This window comes from Macaca mulatta, chromosome 8 (assembly GCF_049350105.2).
Source record: "Macaca mulatta isolate MMU2019108-1 chromosome 8, T2T-MMU8v2.0, whole genome shotgun sequence".
Lineage (NCBI taxonomy): Eukaryota > Metazoa > Chordata > Mammalia > Primates > Cercopithecidae > Macaca > Macaca mulatta.
The window spans coordinates 135769332-135791417 of record NC_133413.1 but is presented as its reverse complement, the minus strand read 5'-3'; the positions used below and the strand labels follow the sequence as shown (position 1 = coordinate 135791417).

Sequence of the window (22086 nt, the reverse complement as noted above, 5' to 3'; positions counted from 1 at the left end):
ATTTGATGACTGACTGAATGTAGGAGAAAGGAAGAAGCAGCGAGGGGTGGCTGACATTAAAAAAAAGAAAAAAAAAAAAAAGGAAAAGAAAAAAAAAGGAAATCATAAGGCAGCTTTATTTTTAAGTGAATAAATAGGCTTATTGTTTTTTTTTTTTTTTTTTTGAGACGGAGTCTGGCTCTGTCACCCAGGCTGGAGTGCAGTGGCGCGATCTCGGCTCACTGCAAGCTCCGCCTCCCGGGTTTACGCCATTCTCCTGCCTCAGCCTCCCGAGTAGCTGGGACTACAGGCGCCTGCCACCTCGCCTGGCTAGTTTTTTGTATTTTTTAGTAGAGATGGGGTTTCACCGTGTTAGCCAGGATGGTCTCGATCTCCTGACCTCGTGATCCGCCCGTCTCGGCCTCCCAAAGTGCTGGGATTACAGGCTTGAGCCACCGCGCCCGGCCAATAGGCTTATTGTTAACAGATATATTTTAGGAAATTATTCTAACTACTGTGCTTGGCTGGGGCTAAAGTCTCAACAATATTATTCTGACTCAAGGCAGTGCAGAGAGGCCTTCTCAGGGCCTGAAGCTTGCACAGTAAATATCAGGCAGTGCCCAGAACACAATGGATCTGGAACTCCAGTCTAAACAAATAAACATAACTAGAACAATCTAGGAGGAAGAAATGAGACAATGTGTCATGGACGTTTCTAAACAAAGCGAACCCAGAAATACTCATCACTCTAACATGCATCATGGGAAATGACACGACTTTATGCTTCATCAGAAACATCTGGAGTCGGTTTCAAGAAGGCCCTGAGTTCTAATCTACTGCTGTTCAAATGCACCTGGCCTTCAGAACCCTGCCCATCCCGCCCGCAAGTTCCCATGAGCCTCCACCCCTTATCACTCTTCCTGGCTCCTGGCTATGTTTTAGACTGCTTTGCTGGGGTCTTCTTCTGCTGATTGATCTTTTCACTGGTCAACAAAGTGTTTTTTGAGGGTTGGCACCAGGGTGCTGAGACGTCACAGTGAGCAGAACGAAGTCGGGCTCTGGCCTCGCGGATATCGCGGGGGAGGCCCAGGTCCTGCCTTGCTGGCTCTCTGCTGGCGAATGCATCAGTTCCAGAGCTGCGTTTGCGATGGTAGTTGAGTGGGTTGACTCCTCTACACTGATAACCTCCCAATCCACATCGATAGTTCTGAGTCCTTCCCTGATTGCAAAACTCACATTTGCTGCATTCCTGGACACTTCCACGGGGCTATATTGCTGGGACCTTGAATTTAGGATGACCTGAGCTGAGTCTATCACAATCCTCCAATAAGAGTGTTCCCCTCTCATGCCTTCTCTGAAGGCTAATGAGCAAATGACAGTCCTAGACACCCAGATGAGAAATGTCAGCCACCCCTCGCTGCTTCTTCCTTTCTCCTACATTCAGTCGTCAAATGTCATTAACTATACCTCCACAATCACTCTTGCATCTCTATGCTCTCATTATCTATAACTTAAGCTACTGTAAAAGCATCCTAACTGACTTTTTTTGCCTCATGCCTCCTTAATCCATCTCTGCATTGCTATTGGAGTAACTTCCTAAATTCCAGGTTGGCTCATCTTACTCCTTTAAAACTGTCCTCCTCTCCCATGCCTATAGAGTAATGGTGGAAAAAAATGAAGAGGATGTTGATAGTGGCTCAAGTTTGAAGATGATGATGGGACAATTTTTACTGAGCCCTACTGTGTACCAGCGACTTTAAGTACTTCGCATGTATCTTATTTAAATTTTAAATATGCCAATGAGGCGATTACAATGACTGTCATCCATTTATGGATAAGGAAACTAACGAAAGCATGCCATGGCCGGGCGCGGTGGCTCACGCCTGTAATCCCAGCACTTTGGGAGGCGGAGGCGGGCAGATCACCTGAGCTTGGGAGTTTGAGACCAGCCTAGCCAACATGGAGAAACCCCATCTCTACTAAAAATACAAAATTAGCCGGGCGTGGTGGTGTATGCCTGTAATCCCAGCTATTCAGGAGGCCGAGGCAGCAGAATTACTTGAACCTGGGAGGCGGAGGTTGCGGGAAGCCTAGATCGCACCATTGCACTCCAGCCTGGGCAAAAAGAGTGAAACTGTCACAGAAAAAAAAAAAAAAAAAAAAAGAAAGAAAGCAAGCATGCCATGCCATAAAGAAAAAATAAAGCATGCCATGCCATTTAACAATTCAAATTCCCCCTCTATTTTTGGAGACAGAGTATCACTCTGTCACCCAGGCTGGAGTGCAGTGGTGCGATCTCGGCTCACTGCAAGCTCTGTCTCCTGGGTTCACGCCATTCTCCTGCCTCAGCCTCCCCAGTAGCTGGGACTACAGGTGCCCGCCACCGTGCCCAGCTAATTTTTTGTATTTTCAGTAGACATGGGGTTTCACCATGTTAGCCAGGATGGTCTTGATCTCCTGACCTCGTGATCCACCTGCCTCGGCCTCCCAAAGTGCTGGGATTGCAGGCGTGAGCCACCGCACCCGGTCGAAATCTGACATTTCAACTGTAAGTCAGAAACTTAAAACAGATCAAAATGTACTAAGGTCTACATTTTGCAAACATTAGGCAGCAAAGCCACTATTCTTCTAGAATAAAAAGGATAAGTTACTTGCCTGAATGACCATCAAGATATCTTTAGTCTCCAATATATTATCTCTAAGTCCACACCCAGATGAGGAGTGCTGGGGAATTCCAATTCTAGGTCTGGACCAGCAAATTTCTGGGCAATGGAGAAGCAAGCCACACATCAAAGGGACTGTTATCAGAAGTCAACTGAGAACTAGTCACACCTGCAATTCCATTCCTGCAACAAATCCATGATAAGAGCACAAGAAATGCCAAACTGAGTCAATGCCAGTCAGTCTGGCTAACTCAGGATTCTGTGTTATTACAGGAACAGAGCATGGTCGTCCGTGTTCATGGGAGGAGGGGAAGGAAGGCGAGATATATATATATGTGTGTGTGTGTGTGTGTGTATATTATATATATTTAAAGATCAATAATATATATGATATACATATAAAATAATATATAACATGTATTATGTATATTTTTAAAGATTCTGCAAAACTTCCAATTAAAAAAATAATTTATCATTTATGAGTTAGCCACAAATTTACTTAAACCTTTTTTTTTTTGAGACAGAGCCTAGCTCTATTGCCCAGGCTGGAATGCAGTGGCACAATCTTGGCTCACTGCAACCCCCGCCTCCTGGGTTCAAGAGGTTCTCCTGCCTCAGCCTCCCGAGTAGCTGGGATTATAGGCACCTGCCACCACGCCTGGCTAATTTTTGTATTTTTAGTAGAGATGTGGTTTCACCATGTTGGCTAGGCTGGTCTCGAACTCCTGACCTCAGGTGATCTGCCCACCTCGGCTTCCCAAAGTGCTGGGATTACATGCATGAGCCACTGCGCCTGGCCTTATTCTGTTTTGAAGGTGTGGTTGAAGTTCCCTCAGCTTCTTCCTGAACAGATTACTAATTTTTCCCTCAAGTATTGTTTTTCCAGAAAGCCCACTTCCATGTTTACAGTATTCGGGAGGTGAACGGAATTCAGAAGAGACACTGAAGTGTCTTTTCCTCTAGCGTGAACACACCACCTCTGAGTGACTACCACTGGGGAAGGCTCCACTTCCTTCCCTGCGTCCACTCACCGGGCCTTTTTCTTCTGCTTGTGCCTGGACTCAATAATGCCAACAATGGCTTCCTCTTCATAGGTGTGGCCACACACTTTATTTTTCACTGGCTTCTTCATTTCCAACTGTAATCAAGGAGATGTTGGGCTTTCAGGAATGATAATGATCAACTTCCAGTAGCTGTTTTGTCCTAGTCCTGAGCTTTCTATGTTTAACTTCCCATTCTCATGGCTTTAGATAATTATTAGGCTTTAGATAAGGAAATGCAGGGAATCCAGTGGCAGTACTGTCACTTGGCCTGTAGGCCATGACTTTAGTCCTGGATCCTTAAGGGCACGATTTAGTGACAGCTCTCTCCAGCCCAAGAACCTCCCGTGGATACTCTTCAACCCCCAGCACTTTTCTTTACTCCCTCCTTAACTCCCTAAGTGACATCAAACCAGAAAGCAAACAGGAATCTTTCTGCCTCTGTGAAGTGAATCATGTTTCTTTCAGGGGAAGGAGGAGGAAGCGGTACCAGCGTAATGGGGCACATGAAGTTGGTCTGACTTTGGGTCACAATCATCTCTTCATCCACTCCTTCTGTTCCGTCAGCTTCTCTGTCGGCTTGAAGACCATCTAGAGGAAAATGGACAGTTGATAAGCCTCCCTGGTCTAATGTCAAAGAAAAGGAAGGAGTGGAAGGAAAGGAGGCGAAGAGTTTCTGGGGGTGAATTTGGTGTTGGCCCCCATGTAGGGACTGGATGCATAGAAACTCTTCTGCTTTTCAGAGAACACTACGGGGTACCTCATTCTGACTATTTTTGATAAGGAAACTGAGGCTCAGAGCAGTTAAAAAACCTCTTTTTTAAAGTTATACAGAAAGTGACCAAGAGAGTGGCTTCAGAGTCAGAGAACCGACCTAGTTATCTCTTTCTTGTCCAGTGGTGAGACGTTAGGCTAGCAAGGTGCGCTTTTCTAAAGCCGCTGCTTTACAGGCTTGTGGCAAAGATTAAAAGAGATGAAGAATGTGGTATGCTTTGCACAGCTCATGGTACAAAGGAATAATCAATAAACAGTCATTACTATTAGGTAGTGCAGGGCTTCTCAAACTTTTTAGTTGTAGGTATGAACTCTTTGAAGCTTTTTTCTATGTGGGTTATATTTATCAATATTTAGCAGATTAGACATTAAGACTGAGGAATTTAAAATTCATTAAAAAATAACAATAAAGTCAGTTGCAGTGGCTCACGCCTTTAATCTCAGCACTTTGGGAGGCCGAGGTGGGCGGATCATGAAGTCAAGAGATCGAGACCATCCTGGCCAAAATGGTGAAACCCCATCTCTACCAAAACTACAAAAATTAGCTGGGTGTGGTGGCAGGTGCCTGTAGTCCCAGCTATTCAGGAGGCTGGGGCAGGAGAATTGCCTGAACCCAGAAGGTGGAGGTTGCGGTGGGCCGAGATCCCGCCATTGCACTCCAGTCTGGTGACAGAGCAAGACTCTGTCTCAAAAAAAAAAAAAAAAAAAAATTAAAAATAACAATAATCCCACTACATATTACCATAAACAACATTTTAAAAGTTAAAATTATATTTCCAGAACATCCCCCCGATACACACAGACATACATAGTGAGAAGAATGGCACTGTTTTCCATTCTTATAAATATCTTGAATGTCTGGCTTCATAGCAGCCAGTTGGATTTTGATATCTGCATATGTATTCAATCTGTCACAATATCACATATCCTGTAGTCTCTGGGAAAACTCACTCATGAAAAGAATGAGCGTGAAACAGGCAGATGAGATCATACTATTATTATAAAGAAGTTTTGACCTTATGGACACTCCAAAAGACCCTTGGAGTACACTAGAGTTCCCTGGCCTGCACTTTGAGAACTGCTGAGCGATAGTGACAGGACTGGATTTAAACAGAGCATGAGCTGCTTCTGAAACTGATGTTCTTTGCATTACATCCCATTTGCCCCCAACTGAAAAAAACAAAACAAAACAAAAGAAAACAAAAAACAGATGATAGACAACCTTTGAATGGGATGATGGGAGAGTATCTCACATGAAAGCCATTCTCTCTGAAGAAAAGATACTTGTAATTTTGCACAGAAGTTAAAGATCAATAGCTTTTTTTTTTTTTTTGAAATGGAGTCCCGCTCTGTCGCCCAGGCTGGAGTGCAATGGTGTGATCTTGGCTCACTGCAACCTCCGCCTCCCAGGTTCAAGTGATTCGCCTGCCTCAGCCTCCTGAGTAGCTGGGGGTATAGGTGCACAACACCATGCCTGGCTAATTTTTGTATTTTTAGTAGAGATGGAGTTTCACCATATTGGCCGGGCTGGTCTCCAACTCCTGACCTTAGGTGATCTACCTGCCTTGGTCTCCCAAAGTGCTGGGATTACAGGATAAGCCATGGGGCCTGGCCAAAATATCAGTAGCTTTCTAAACATGTGTTGATGGTGTAGTCCTTTCTCCTTCCTTCTCTTTTCCCTTCCCTACTCTTTTCTCCCTTCCCTTCCTTCTTTAATTTTGGCAAAATAATACAGACATAAAAATGGCTTTCCTCTTAATGTATGAGAGGAAGCCCTTGTTTCTGGTTCAGGTGGTGTGGCATAACTTTCGGTACCACAGAACTGATGCCTGTGGGCCATTACCTAGGCCAGATGAGGTGTTTGTTTGCAAAGGCACTAGTGGTTGAGTATCCCTTATCCGAAATGCTTGGGACCAGAAGTGTTTCGGATTTCGGACTTTGAAATATTTGCATATGCGTGATGAAATATCTTGGGGGATGGGACCCAAGTCTAAACATGAATTTCATTTACGTTTCATATAAAGCTTATGCACATAGCCTGAAGCTAATTTTATACAGTATTTTTAACACTCGTGTGTACTTGATGCATGAGGTCAGATGTGCAATTTTCTGCTTGTGGCGTCATGTTGGTGCTCAAAAAGTTTTGGATTTTGGAGCATTGTGGGTTTTGGATTTTGGGATTAGGGATGCTCAAGCTGTACTGAGGGGCAGGGAAAGGGCTGCGGAGCTCTCATTCAAGGTAACCTAGAGAATTAATTGCAACACAGGGATTCTGCCTCCAACTACTTTGAGAGTCACCTTCTTGGCGTAGACTGGTGTATTTGTATGCCAGCTTGCTGTCCCCTAAACCAGCTCTCATTCTTTGAAGAAGGCAGTGAAGATCTCAGGGCTCGGGCATAACCAGTCAGAGCATTTTTAACCACTGGGCATTAAGGTGCAGTGCCTCGGGGCTTCCAGCTTTTCAGGGAGCTAAACAAACGTCTGAGACCTTAAAAACCATTGATTGGCTTCAAAACAGAGTAACAATAGTACTGAAATTACCAAATGTTAAAGGTCTGTGCAAATGTGAAGTTAACTTCATTAATTGTTGATTTGGTAATCAAAAATACATAATTTGGAAGCGATATGTAGGGCTGGATTTACTTCTTCATAAACTCAATTTTGACAGCAAGGCTGGGTGCAGTGGCTCATGCCTGTAATCCCAGCACTTTGAGAGGCCGAAGCGTGTGGTTCACCTGAGGTCAGGAGTTCGAGACCAGCCTAACCAACACGGCGAAACCCCATCTCCACTAAAAATACAAAAAATTCTCCAGGTGTGGTGGTGGGCGCCTGTAGTCCCAGCTACTCCGGACGCTGAGGCAGGAGAATGGTGTGAACCCGGGAGGCGGAGCTTGCAGTGAGCCGAGATCGCGCCACTGCACTCCAGCCTGGGCGACAGAGCGAGACTCCGTCTCAAAAAAAGAAAAAAGAAAATACAAAAATTAGCTGGGTGTGGTGGTGGGCGCCTATAACCTGAGATACTTGGGAGGCTGAGACAGGAGAATTGGTTGAACCTGGGAGGTGGAGGTTGCAGTGAGCGGAGATCATGCCATTGCATTCCAGCCTGAGTGACAGAGACAGAGTCTTGCTCTTGTTGCCCAGGTTGGAGTGCAATGGCATGATCTTGGCTCACTGCAACCTCCGCCTCCCGGGTTCAAGCAATTCTCCTGCCTCAGCCTCCCGAATAGCTGGGATTACAGGTGTCCGCCACCAGGCCCAGCTAATTTTTGTATTTTTAGTGGAGACGGGGTTTCACCATGTTGGCCACCCTCGTCTTGAACTCTTGACCTTGTGAGCCGCCTGCCTCGGCCTCCCGAAGTGCTGGGATTACAGGTGTGAGCCACCGCGCCTGTCCTAAAATGATATTTAATAGGGCAGGTACCACATTTAGTATGTTTGCTTTGGGGTGGGGTCTCTGGAAATTATATTGCTCATGGCTATGATGGGTTTTCATGCTTCTCAGGGCCTGTCTTTGGAATTCCTAGTGCAAGAGTTAGACTCCTAAGAGAGTCCCTTTATCAGTCTACTGACTCTTCACCATGGCTTGGGAAAGTTGGACAGGTAAGGAGAAAAGCCAAGGAGAAGGCCAGGAGCCGTCTTTCCCTTGAATTCACTTCTCAAAGCCTCCTCCTATGGGCTGCTGCCTCCCATTTCTGATCGTGTGTTTAAGAGCAAAAATAAAAGTAGCTCTTTCTTAATTTTGTACACCATTTATTCTGAACTGATGGCTGGTTTCTGACTGTATAGTTGTACCATAGAATTCACCAGAAAATCTGTTAGATGAATAACAGAGTTCAGCTGATGTGAAAGACTGTGGGTTTGTTTTCCTATTTTTAAATTTCAAAAGGTAGAGGAAGTAAGAAAGCACAACTCAAATGCAATGTCTACCACTAGGGAAGGCTGAGTGGGGAACTTCAAAATTGTAGGTGGCTACCAGCATCAGTGATCACGAAAGAAAAAGGTAACAAAAGTGAGACTGGGGAAGAATGTCACGAGTGAGTAAGAGACCACAGACCAAGAGTCTAAAAAGAGAAAGATTCTCAATAACTAAACTTCCCTAGAGACAGAACATTTCCTCACTCTCAATCTATATTTATAGAAATTGACATTAGCGTTGGGATTCTCCATTGCGCTAACAAAAGGTCACATCTGGCAATAAGTATCACTTATACTGATTTAGATGACCCAAAGACAAACCTTTGTGATAAGCCTGGTAAAAGGAAGATGGGAGAGAAAATATTGATCATCTACTAGAAACACAGAAGTTTTAAAGTTGAGGTTATCTATCTGTCCTAAGTCTCGCATTTACCTGAGAAAATTGAGATCCAAAGAAAGTATAGGTTTTGTCCAAAGTCACGCAGGAATTTAATAAATCAATGTGTTGTTCTATTTTCTCTGACTGGTTCATTTGAATACTAAAATCTGTGTATTGGTTCTGGGAGCTCCTCTGCTCCCAATTTTTTTTTTTTTTTTGAGACAGAGTTTCACTCTTGTCGCCCAGGCTGGAGTGCAATGTCGCGATCTCAGCTCACCGCAACCTCTGCCTCCCGGGTTCAAGCCATTCTCCTGCCTCAGCCTCCCGGGTAGCTGGGATTACAGGCATGCACCACCACCCTGACTAATTTTGTATTTTTAGTAGAGACGGGGTTTCTCCATGTTGGTCAGGCTGGTCGCGAACTGCTGACCTCAGTTGATCTGCCCGCCTTGGCCTCCCAAAATGCTGGGATTACAGGCGTGAGCCACCGCACCCAGCCCCAAATTGTTATTTCATTGATAATAATACCTCAAATTTACTGAATGTTATATAGCAGCTACTGTGCTAAGCACATCATATATATTATTTCATTTACTCCTAACAAAATACCCATGAAGAATAACTGTGTTGTTATTCCTATTGTGTAGCAAGAAAATTTAAGCCCCACAATATAAATATATTTTTTTGAGATGGAGTCTTGCTCTGTTGCCCAAGCTAGAGTTGCAGTGGCACAATCTCGGCTCACTGCAACCTCTGCCTCCTGGGTTCAAGTGATTCTCGTGTCTCAGCCTCCCGAGTAGCTGGGATTACAGGCGCCCACCACCATGCCTGGTTAATTTTGTATATTTTTAGTAGAGATGGGGTTTCACTATGTTGGCCAGGCTGATATCGAACTCCTGACCTCAAGTGATCTGCCTGTCTCAGCCTCCCAAAGTGTTGGGATTACAGGTGTGAGCCACCATGCCCGGCCAACCCCACAATATTTTTAAGGCAAGTGTAGAAAATATCTGCTTTATAATAAAGCAACAATTGGATTAAATCAGTTTAATCTTTAGTAAAGAGGTTACAAAATTTTCCTAACTATAAGTAGAAAAGCAAGCAAACTAGTCATATTATTTTCTATATACATAGACGATATTGTTAGAAGCGTATGCCACCCGTCCAACTTCTGACCAATGGACTGATCTCGGACCTCTACTTGTGCCGAGGCAGGAAGCCTGCATAAGAACTAACATTTACAGCACACCCATGAGGGATGGAGCAAGGTAGAGTTAGGTAACTTGAATATGTCTTTTTTTTTTTTAATGTCACAAAATGAACACCAAAAGGAAGAAGAAACCCTGGATATGTTTGAAGTAGTATTTCCAAAGGTCTACAAATATGGTCCAATAATGTAAAATTGGATGGGACGTGCAGTGAGGGCAATGATTGGACCCCAAAATGTAAGTTCCCAGTTTTTGTGGCTAGTCAGTTATGACTCAGGGAAGGGCCAAGCAGCTCTGCCTTTGATCCTCCTCTTCTCAGTCACAAGCCACCGACTTGCTCAAAGCCAAAGCCTTGAATCATTCTTGGTTATTCCCTTTTCTTCATTCCTCACATCCAATCCACTGGCAGGTTCTGCTGACTCTGGTTCTACACCATATTCCAAATCCAGCCCCTTCCAAACCACTACTGCCGCCTGCCCAGCACTCTGCGGTTGCTTCCTAACTAGTGTCCCTCATGAAGGGCCACAGCCTCCCACGTCCACCTCTTGCAGTGGCCTAGACAGCCCCAGTGACTCTGTCCCTGACAACCTAATATGGTTTGGCTGTGTCCCCACCCAAATCTCATCTTGAATTCCCATGCATTGTGGGAGGGACCCAATGCGAGGCAATTGAATCATGGGGGCAGGTCTTTCCCATGCTGTTCTTGTGGCAGTGAATAAGTCTCACAAGATCTGATGGTTTTAAAAAGGGGAGTGTCCCTGCACAAGCTCTCTCTCTCTTTGCCTGCCACCATCCATGTAAGATGTGACTTGCTCCTCCTTGTCTTCTGCCATGATTGTGAGGCCTCCCCAGCCATGTGGAACGTTAAGTCCATTAAACCTCTTTTTCTTCCCAGTCTCAGGTGTGTCTTTATCAGTAGCATGAAAATGGATTAATACGCAACCTCTCTGCTCAGTTGTCCTGTCTCCCACCATGCTCAAGGCACACTTGCCTTTTCTGTTTCTGGAACATGCCAAGCTCCTCCTGTCTTTGGGCCTTAACACTAACCTGTCTGGAATGCTCTTCCTCCTGCTCTGTGCCTGTCCTACTCCTTCTTGTCATTTTAAAATGTCAGTTTAAATGTCATCTCCTTGGCGAAGCCTTCTCTGATGTCCCAAGCTAAAGAAGCCACACAGACTTACTCTATCACACCACTCTTGTTCTCTGCACAGCACATGTCCATAAGTGCTATTTTTCTGCCTTTCTTCCCCACTCCCCCTCCTTCGTTCTTTTCCAAGAAAGCAGGGCCTTCATTCTCTTGCTCACGGATGTTTCCTAGAGTCTAAAATAGTCCTTGGCATAGGGTAGTAGGTGTTCAATAAACATCTGACAAGCAAAGTGGCTCATCCAACAAGGCAGGAGTGGGCATACTTTTCACAAGATTACACTTAACATATTTAGCAGACGTGGCAACACAAACACATACACACATCCTCACACAATGATGATTTTATAGGTTTTAGCCAAATGACAGAGAGGACTTCACTCTCGCTCGGGGTGCAGTCCTGGACCCTGAATTACATGTCAAAGGCAGGAAGTAAATATAAGCTTGAAAATTACAGTAGGCTGTGCGGTAATTACAAAGGAGAATCCAGACATGGTCTTGTGGTCAGAATATACATTTGGTACTGGCCACACACAGCCCTAGCATTAGTCACTTGTCTGTCTTCAGGCATCCCAAATTTGGCTACCAGTTAGAAAGTTTTATGCCAGCTGGGAATAAAATTTGATTGCTATGTACTTTTTCAATTAGGCTGGAACATTTTTTTTTCTTTTCTTTTCTTTTTCTTTTTTAAATAGAGACAAGCTCTCACTATGTTGCTGAAGCTGGTCTTGAAACTCCTGGCCTCAAGGGATCCTCCCACTTTGGCCTTCCAAAGTTCTGGGATTGTAGGCATGAGCCACCATGCCCGGCCTAAGCCTGAACATTTTCCTGAAATCACTTTTCTCTTGAAACTATGAAAGTAGCATATGAAGAAAATACTTTACAAATATTTTTTGCCTGCTTGAAATGCTTATTAGACTGCCCATATTATTTTACTTGCATTATTCCAAAGACAGTTTATTTGGAAAGGCTGAGCTGGTGCCTGGAAAATTTGGGGGCCACGCTAATGTGCAAAAGCACATTGATTCCAAGTTTGAAATTCTTTAGTTATAGCATGTGAGTATGTATCTGTGCCAATCCCTGATTTGTTTCTCCTACTCAGTAACCTATCGCTGGGACTACCAGTGACCCCACCTGTGGACTCAGACACATCTTAGGCTCTAAGTGGAAAATGAGATATTCAGTAGGCTCAGTTCTTTTGGTTTGGAATTAAGAGCTCTGTGGGGTGTGTGTGTGTGTGTGTGTGTGTGTGTGTGTGTGTGTGTGTGTGTTTTGCTTTGAGATCCACTCCTTGGTACTCTTGGGTGTCCAGCTTTGTACCTCAGTTTCCTCATGGGACTGGTGGCCTGTCCTGACTGCTAGCTGTTTGGTTGGGCCATGTTGCCATTTCCCTTCTGCAGGAAACTGAATCCTAGGTTCCTGTATTAGTCCGTTCTGACACTGCTAAACAAGACACACCAAAGACTGGGTAATATTTAAAGGAAAGAGGTTTAATGGAACTCAAAGTTCCACATGGCTGGAGAGGCCTCATAATCATGGAGGAAGATGAAGGAAGAGCAAAAGGACATCTGACATGGCAGCAGGCAAGAGAGATGAGAACCAAGTGAAAGGGGTTTTCTCTTATAAAACCATCAGATCTCATGAGACTTATTCATTACCACGAGAAAAGTAGGGGTGACACCACCCCCATGATTCAGTTATCTCCCACTGGGTCCCTCTCACAACACATGGGAATTATGGGAGCTACAATTCAAGATGGGATTTGGGTGGGGACACAGCCAAACCATATCAGTTCCAATACTCCCTGGTACCAGCTAAGACTCTGCTGTATGTGAAGAGCCTTTGCAGAATTCAGATGGAGATCATGATCAGATACCGCCTACACAATGAAAGATTCCCTAGATGTTACAACCCTCACAGGACGGCAAAGTTCAACAAACATAAATTTCAACAAAAATACTTGAACACAGGTTGGATTAATATAATGTAATTAGAAAAATGGCTAGAACACAATAAGGATCTGATATGTTACTTACTTTGTATATGCATTTATTAAAATCAACATTATATACTTCTGTAATTATAAAACTGCTACTGCTATTATTATTATTATTTTTACCACTGTTATGTGCTAGACATGCTTGGTATTGGTGAAAAATAATCCCTGCCTTCAGGGAGCTCAGTCACACAGAACAGACACCTACAAAGCAAAGTGTTCTTGTGAAGGTCATGCACATACAAGATACTGTGGAAGGAAGATCTCGAGAGAGAACAGGGTCAGCCTCTCTACAGAGCTGATGTCTGATCTGGGTCAATGAGGAGGATCCTTCGACGTACATTTTCTAAACAACTCTACTGCCCCCTTAAATGTGAGCATTTCATTCATTGCTCACATTCTGATCAATGTCCTTCCTCCTTTTCTTCTCTTAACTATAATCCATCCTCATCTCAGATTCTATGTACGTGGAGAAGCTATCTTTATCTAGTCTACCCCAATGCAACTCAATCCACCCAACCCAACCTCCATAGCCAATCTCCTTTTGTTGCAATCTCATAATATCCACTGTCTATACCACACTCTTTTAGCCCAAACTTCTTTCTTATTCTGTTGTTTCATGTGAATGGAACTCTCTTTTCCAGATACACTGAAAGCTCTTTGAGGACAAGCACTGTGTGTTCAAGTGAAGCTAACTCAACTAGACTTGCATTTATTGAACACTTGCTCTGTGCCATGCACTACACCAAATTCCAGGTATAGATAAAAAGAAGAATAAGATTCAGTCTGGTAGGAGAGACAGATATGAATATTTACATCCTGTGTGATGAGTGAAATGTATAAATTTTGTACAAAGTACATAAATATCTCTGGAGATAGGGTGAAGATTCAAGGTGAACTAGAAGAAGGTAATGACTCAGCCAGGCTCTCTAGGGAGGTGTGATAAGAAGGAAGGAAGGATATTGAGGCAATGAGGATTACAGTATTTAGGAACATGGGCTCTGGAAACAGGCCTGCTTGGATTTGCCTGGTTCTATCACTTTATCAGCTCGGTGCTCTTGGGCAAATTACTCTTTCTTTGTCTCAATCTTCTCAGCTATGAAATGGAGATACTAATGGTACTTACTTCATAGTGCTGTCTGAGGATTAAGTGAGTTAATGTATGAAAAGTTCTTAGCATGGTTCCTGGCAAATAGCAAGCTATAGATAGCTCACACAGCACTATCAGCATCTTCAATTTTTTTTCTGTCAGCTTCCACTTCCATGGCTCTTTCGACACACTCCTCTGAAGATTATGAAAGTAAACTGAATGAAGAGTTTCCTCCAAATGAGCTGACATGTTAGTAAGATATACCCTTTCATGTTATCATGTGCTTATAATTTATCTACTGTTGTTTCAGACATGTCCTTTGTCCTCAGCTGACATCATGTTATTAATTTGCCTCCAGTTATTAAATACTGTCCAAATATTAGATTTAAAATAATCAAAACCCAGCACATTCAACTGGTAGGACAAAAATCAGTCAGTTAAGATTTGGTCATACAATATCCACTTCAAACCAATAAACGCTGGAAATACTCCCAAACTGAGCACCTGCATTTAATACCTCTTAGAAGAAAAGGCTTGATGATCATCTCTCGGTCACCAAGCAGAAACAGAAAATCTAACGCACACATTCTATTTATTTTATCTGGGTAATGAACTAGGAAGACCACATAATAGGGAAAGTCTGATTAGCCAGCATTGAGAAGGTCTACAACTTTCCATTATTTACATCCACAGTAAAGTCTGAAGAAAGCAAAGATCAGAAGATAAGGAGTGCCCTTTGCACTCTTCTTATGTTCTCTTATTTTAGAGAGTTTTAAGTACCACCTGTGCAGGTACCCAAGACAGTACATGCAAGTTGTTCATATACCCTGTTCATTCTCCATCTTTATCTTGATTCTGTCTCCTCCTCATTTTCACTGCTGCTGTCCCACTTCAAACCCCCAGCATTTCCAATTTGGATTACTGAAAAAGTTCTTTATTCATCTCTCTGCCTCAGTCTCCCCAGTCTATTCTTTCTATTACAGCTGGTCATCTTTCTAAAACATGGCCTTTTTTTTTTTTTTTTTTTTTTTTTTTTTTTTTTGAGACAGAGTTTCCCTCTTGTAGGCTAGGCTGGAGTGCAATCTTGGCTCACTGCAACCTTTGCCTCCCAGCTTCAAGTGATTCTCCTGCCTCAGCTTCCTGAGCAGCTGGTATTACAGGTATGCGCCACCACGCTCGGCTAATTTTTTGTATTTTTAGTAGAGACGGGGTTTTGCCATGTTGGGTTGAACTTGAACTCAAGTTGCTCTTGAACTCCTGCCCTCAAGTGATCTGCCTGCCTTGGCCACCCAAAGTGCTGGGATTACAGGCATGAACCACCACGCCTGGCTGACCATGGCATTCTAAGCATGACAAGACTCTTCACTAGTTGGCCCCAGAGTAAGTATCCTCATTTCCTACTCTACGCACTTCAATCCTACACCCCATATCCATCCCAGACTGACTACAGTTCACCTATATTTAGCATGTTAGTTTGTGCTTCTGCTGCTATCTGTTCACCTAGCAATCTCTGACTACCTTTCAAGACTCAATTCAGGCAGTTCCTCTGCGGAGTGCCAAAGCAGAGGTGATTCCTCCTTAGGATTGCAGGGTACCTTTTGTACCTACTGTAATCATTTGTTTACTTCTCTATCTTCCCTACCAGAAAGAGGATTCCTTAAGGGAAGGAACTGTCTGATTCAGCTTCATGTTCTCAGAGAGCCAGGCAATGTACAGGAACTTATAAATGTTTGGTGAATGAATGGTTGCTTAAGTAAGAGAATGCTTTGAATACTGTCATGTACAAATTTACCACAATAAGATGATGAAAATAGTGAAGAGGATTGTTTTGAAGACAAATATCTTAGAATAAGACAATTTGGTCCTTGAGCTAATTACTGATTTTCCAGAAAGCAAGCCATATTATGCCGTGTAGGTCATACTATTGCACATTCTCTGTTTCACTTCCATACAAAAGCAAATTACCAAAAAGAAAGATGATGGAGGTCATATTGGTGTAAGAAATAAACTACTACACACACGTCTTTAGATCATCTCTGATTCTCTTTCCTGGCCAGAAACCATCTATGTTCCCAGAAAAGTACAGTAGTAATCAGTTGTCAAAAATGTGGAGTTTCGGCCGGGTGCGGTAGCTCACGCCTGTAATCCCAGCACTTTGGGAGGCTGAGGCGGGCAGATCACGAGGTCAGGAGATCGAGACCATCCTGGCCAACACGGTGAAACTCCCTCTCTACTACAAACACAAATACAAAAATTTGCCCGGCATGGTGGCAAGCACCTGTAGCCCCAGCTACTCGGGAGGCTGAGGCAGGAGAATGGCGCAAACCCACGAGGCAGAGCTTGCAGTGAGCTGAGATTGCACTACTGCACTCCAGTCTGGGCGACAGAGGGAGACTACGTCTCAAAAATATAAAAAAAGTGGATTTTTTTTTTTTTAAGTTCGTTGACTTTACGGAGGTGGGACAGACATTCAATTACTGTTGTTTTTATAACAGAGAAACATTGGAGAAGTATAGGTATCTTATAAACTGAGAACTCTTATGACTCATAAACTTAGTTTCTCTAGAATTTTCTTGGTTTAAAAAAATCTGGTAAGTTATTAAAAATAATTTTCAACATGAGGAAATGCTTACATTACATGAAGTAAAAAAATCTGAAATTAAAATGTATATGTAGTACTGTGTCCAGAATTGGTGGGTTCTTGGTCTCACTGACTTCGAGAATGAAGCCGTGGGACCCTTGCGGTGTTACAGTTCTTAAAAGATGATGTGTCTGGAGTTTGTTCCTTCAGACGTTCAGATGTGTCTGGAGCTTCTTCCTTCTCGTGGGTTCGTGGTCTTGCTGACAGGAGTGAAACTGCAGACCTTCGTGGTATGTGTTACAGCTCTTAAAAGCTGCACATGTGGAGTAGTTCGTTCTTCCCGGTGGGTTCGTGGTCTCTCTGGCTTCGGGAGTGAGGGAGTGATGGAGTGAAGCTGCGAACCTTCGCGGTGACTGTTACAGCTCTTAAAGGCAGCGTGGACCCAAAGACTGACTACAAGTAAAATTTATTGTAAAGAGCGAAAAAATAAACTTTCCACAGCACGGAAGATGATCGAAGCGGGGTACCGCTGGTTGGCGCCGGTAGACTGCTTTTATTTCCTTATCTGGCCCTACCCACATCCTGCTAATTGGTCTATTTTACAGAGAGCTGATTGGTCCATTTTACAGAGAGCTGATTGGACCATTTTGACAGGCTGCTGATTGGTGCATTTACAATCCTCCAGCTAGACATAGACGTTCTTCAAGTCCCCAATAGACTCAGGAGCCCAGCTGGCTTCAGCTAATGGATCCTGCACAGGGGCCCTGGGTGGAGCTGTCTGCCAGTCCCATGCTGTGCACCCACACTCCTCACCCCCTGGGCAGTTGATGGGCCCAAGGGCCAGGGGAACAGGGGGCGGTGCTCATGGGGAAGGCTCGGGCTGCACAGGAGCCAAGGCAGGGGCATTCCGGGCATGGCGGGCTGCAGGTCCTGAGTCCTGCCCGGCGGGGAGGCAGCTAAGGCCTGGCAAGAGCTCAAGAGCTTGAGAACTCAAGCCCAGCACTGGTGGGCCAGCACTGGTAGGGGACGTGGCTCACCCACGTGGCTCACCCGGGTGCCAAGCCCCTCACTGCCCTGGGCCGCTGGTGGCCAGCCACTCCTAGTGCAGGCCGGCTGAAGCCCGTGCTGGTGCCTGCCAGAACTCACGCTGGCCTGTGAGCGCTGCACTGCAGCCCGGGTTCCTGCGGGCACCTCTCCCTCTACACTCCCCACAAGCAGACAGAGCCGGCTTCAGCCTCGGCCAGCCCAGAGAGGGGCTCCCACAGTTCAGTGGTGGGCTAAAGGGCTCCTCAAGTGCCGCCAGAGTGGACGCCAAGGCCTAGGAGGTGCCAAGAGTGAGGGCTGCTAGCCCATTGTCAGCTCTCAGTAAAATTTTATTTTATTTTATTTTTGAGATGGAGTCTTGCTCTGTAGGCCAGGCTGGAGTGCAGTGGTGCAATCTTGGCTCACTGTAGCCTCTGCCTCCTGGGTTCAAGTGACTCTCCTGCCTCAGCCTCCCAAGTAGCTGGGATTACAGGCACACGGCACCATGCCTGGCTAATTTTTGTATTTTTGGTAGAGACGGGTTTCACCATGTTGGCCAGGCTGGTCTCGAACTCCTGACCTCAGGTGATTGCCCACCTCGGCCTCCCAAAGTACTGTGCTTATAGGCACCATGACCGGCCATGATTCATCTTAAACAATGGTATATAGAAGAAAGATTGAAGGAATAGATGATGAAACGCTGCAGTCCATCCTGTGCAGGTGACATGACTACTGCATATTTGCACTAGGAGTAGAGGAATCAAGATTGAGATATTTGGAGAGTAATGATTTAGCTTGAGTTTTTTATATCTAGTACTCTTCATGAGATCAAGTAATATTGATGAGGTAAGTAGGACTGATGGCAATGAGGGTGGATGGATTTGTTTATTCAATTAGTCAAACTGAAACAAATGATGAAATAAAGTCCAGAGATCATCATAGTAAAAAAGGGAACTTTAAGATTTACAATTGCTCAACTTTAAAACTGCAACGTTTCAATTTTGGGTAAGACAGGGTATGTGACACCATTTCAATCCCTTATATTTTCTAGATGTATTATCTTAAAAGCAGTTGTAATATTTTAAACTTCTTGGATCCCTTACAAGGTTGTATGTTATATTTTTATTTATTTTTATTTTTAGACAGGGTCTTGCTCTGTCACCCAGCCTGGAGTGCAATGGAACAATCTGGGCTTGTTGTAGCCTTGACCTCCTGGGCTCAAGCAATTCTCCTACCTCAGCTCCCCAAGTAGTTGGGACTATAGGCGTATGCCACCATGCCTGGCTAATTTGTATTTTAAATTTATATAATATGTTTTCTTCTGTCTCTTCTAATTTCAGAGGCCTAGACAAACAATAACAAAATACTTGTAGAGAATGTCAGACTTTAATAACAGAATAAATCTAGCCCTGGTATCATAATTTGTTTCTGAAAGCTTCTCAAATCCTTTAAGGATAAAAGGTAAAGAACCTCTGAAGATGTCTATTTTGGGATAAAGTGCAGTGAAGGAGGAAGTACCTGTGTTATAAGTTGTCACATCTGTCGGTGCCCAGCACTGTCCTCAAAACTGTAATGACTGGAGTACGTCCCCCCACCCACTGACCCCGAATCTAATCAAATATGTCACCGCATAGGATATACTCAGCGCCGTCATTACCAGATGCCCTGGAATCTTAGTATTAATGAAACATGCTTTTTTTTTTTCCTTTTTACATGCATTTGATAGAGAGTATCAAGATTTATTTTGGATCCGTTTAAACATTCTTCTTTCTAGTGGCACAATGTACTCATGTTTAAAAAAAAAAGTCAGGAGAACAATCTCAAAAGGGTATTCAATCCGTAAGAAATTAAACAGATCAAAGCCTGAGGGTGCAAATCTAGTGAAGCCTAACAATCCTGTCAACAACAATGTGGGTGAAACCCCCAAAATGTAGCTCAGTTCCACAGCCTGGCAAAGTGGTCAGAGACAATCGGGGCAGGGCTGCCTGAACTTCCAAGAGTAAGGGACCCTGATCTGTGATGACATCTGTACTTAGTTTTCAGGGTCTTGTCTGAAGTTAGCCTAACAGAAAACATACCCCACAAAATCCTGCTGACTGGAAGGAAGAAATAAAATGAAAGTGAGAGAGAGGGAGGGAAAGAGGGAGGAGGGAAAGGAGCTAAAAGATGAGGAAAATCTTTATTTCTGCAGAGCCCAAGGGAAGGCATCACTGAGTCAGCGTCCTAGAACAAAGTCCTTGCCTCTAAGCCTTCCTTCCTCTCACCCACCCCCTCCTTGTCCACTTTCCATCCTCTTTAAAATCCTCCCCACATGCAAAGGAAGACACGTGACTTCAAAATCAGGATCAGCTTAGGACACAGCTCTTGTGAATGTGTACAACAGATCTGAGTCATTTGTTCATTTTGTAAACATGAAGAAATCACACTTTTCAAACTTCCTCCTTCATGACATTCGCAGCGCTTGACAATATGCTTAGCATGGAACATTTACTCTTTTCCTTACCCACACCCAAAGGTGTCAAGAGGGACAGATGTTCTTTCTCACCGAAAGCTCACATATTCCAGGGCAGGTGACAATTACGAGTGAGCACAAGTAGAACCACAGAGAATGTGATGTCTATGAGCCTAGGCTGTGCCACACAGAAATAGAGTGCTGAGAAGCAGTACATGAGGGCATTTTATCAAGGCCACTGCCTTCCTCTAGGAACACTTCTCAGGAGTCCCCAGGAGTCTCCCTTTAACCCCCCCACCAACTGAGGCAATTAACATATCAAACACATCATTCATAATTATCTGTTTGTATGGCTGTTTACCCCACTAATCTGTAAGCTCCATGGGCAGAGAGAGACAGGTCTTTTTTTTTTTTTTTTTTTTTTTTTTTTTTTTTCCATTTCTAGATCCCCATCCCAGTGCATTGCACATGGACTCTCAATCCTAAAGGGTCCTTGGTGGCTTCAGATTGGTTCTGCCCACCCTCTACCTCTTCTGCAAAGGAGTAAAGGAGTGCTCTGCAAGACCTAGAGAGAACTGTACTGTAGTTTCGTACAAGAATGGACTTCCGGAAGGTAGGTTAAGTCTGGACCTTGGCTCTGCCATAAACTGGGGGATAGGTGTCAAATTTCCTGTAGGCTATCATTTTCTTCTTCTCTGTATCATTAAGATACTGTGAAGATGGGATCAAGTGTTCTGCCCTTATTAGAGGAAAAAAAAAAAAAAAACCAACTAATAAATGAATCAACGCAGTAACAAAAACCACATAAGGAGAACTCTGGAAATAGTTCCTGAAAGGGCAAGGCAGGGTGACTGGTTGATCTTGCTTTTTATTTTCAAAGCCTAGGGGCCTGACTCCTAGCACTACAGTGTACACACTACCTGCAGTCATAAGCGGGACGAAACAGAGGAAACAAGAAAGGAGAAAAAGAGGGAAGAAAAAGACTCTCAGAACTTGCTTTATGAATTCTACAGGAAAATATAAAGATCCCAAATAGTGACTCTCCTCACCCCATAATGAAGATGATGCTATTGGGTCACTAGCATAATCTGCAGCCTGGCATGTGAATGACATCTGGGTCTTGCAGTAGGTAGTGAGCCCGCACCAAGTAATGAGTGCCCCTCCCGCAGCATCACAGAAGGACAAGGCTGGACTGCGGCTCTCCAGTTACTCTAACTACACTTTTATTCCTTAGCTACAAATCGCCTTAAGACAAAAGAAAAAAAAATATGGAGAGGCGACTGGTTAAAGTGATTGGGAAAGCCTCTCTCTCAATTTGAGGACCCCAACCACATGCCCAGTGAGGGAACAGGTAAGCAGGGAATTCAGGAGCAGATAAAGGAGGCAGGCTAAAAATAAATGAAGGGTGAACATCAAGGAGGCAGAGAAATTATACAGGGGATGTAATTAGCACACTAATTATCAGGGTCATAATTAGGAGCAATAGAATGAAATTAAGAAAAGGATAATTTTAATTGTCGGAAAGACCTTGTGAGGGAGAGATGAGTTTCTCATCCTCTTCACCCAGACTGAGGGCTATTCATCTGAACAAAGCTGGTTCAAAATGAGCTAGCAATTATTTAAAGAGAATTTTATTTTCATTACCAAAAGTAGATTAGGTTACTTGATGACACATAGTGGCCTCTTGTATCTAATTTTATCATTCTGTGCTTTATTCTAAATTAAATAGTAAAATAGCTAATGATAAAAAAGCTGATGACTGTTTCATTCCAAAAATATAATTCAGCATCTAAGGAGATCAAAATGGCAAAGCAGGAACAAGTAAAAAGAATAAAATGCAGTCAA

The 22086-nt window shown here is 43.8% G+C and overlaps 1 protein-coding gene across 8 annotated transcripts in view; it reads right to left on the bottom strand.

Moving 5' to 3' along the window:
- NSMCE2 (NSE2 (MMS21) homolog, SMC5-SMC6 complex SUMO ligase) overlaps window positions 1-22086 on the bottom strand; it is a 270105-nt gene that overhangs the window by 5637 nt on the left and 242382 nt on the right. For all 8 annotated transcript variants that reach the window (XM_077944027.1, XM_028852907.2, XM_015145978.3 and 5 more), the window contains 2 exons: window positions 4173-4273; window positions 3674-3780 (listed from right to left, as the gene is read on the bottom strand). In XM_077944027.1, coding sequence (XP_077800153.1) covers window positions 3674-3780; window positions 4173-4273 — 208 coding nt within the window. The remainder of the gene's footprint in view (window positions 1-3673; window positions 3781-4172; window positions 4274-22086) is intronic.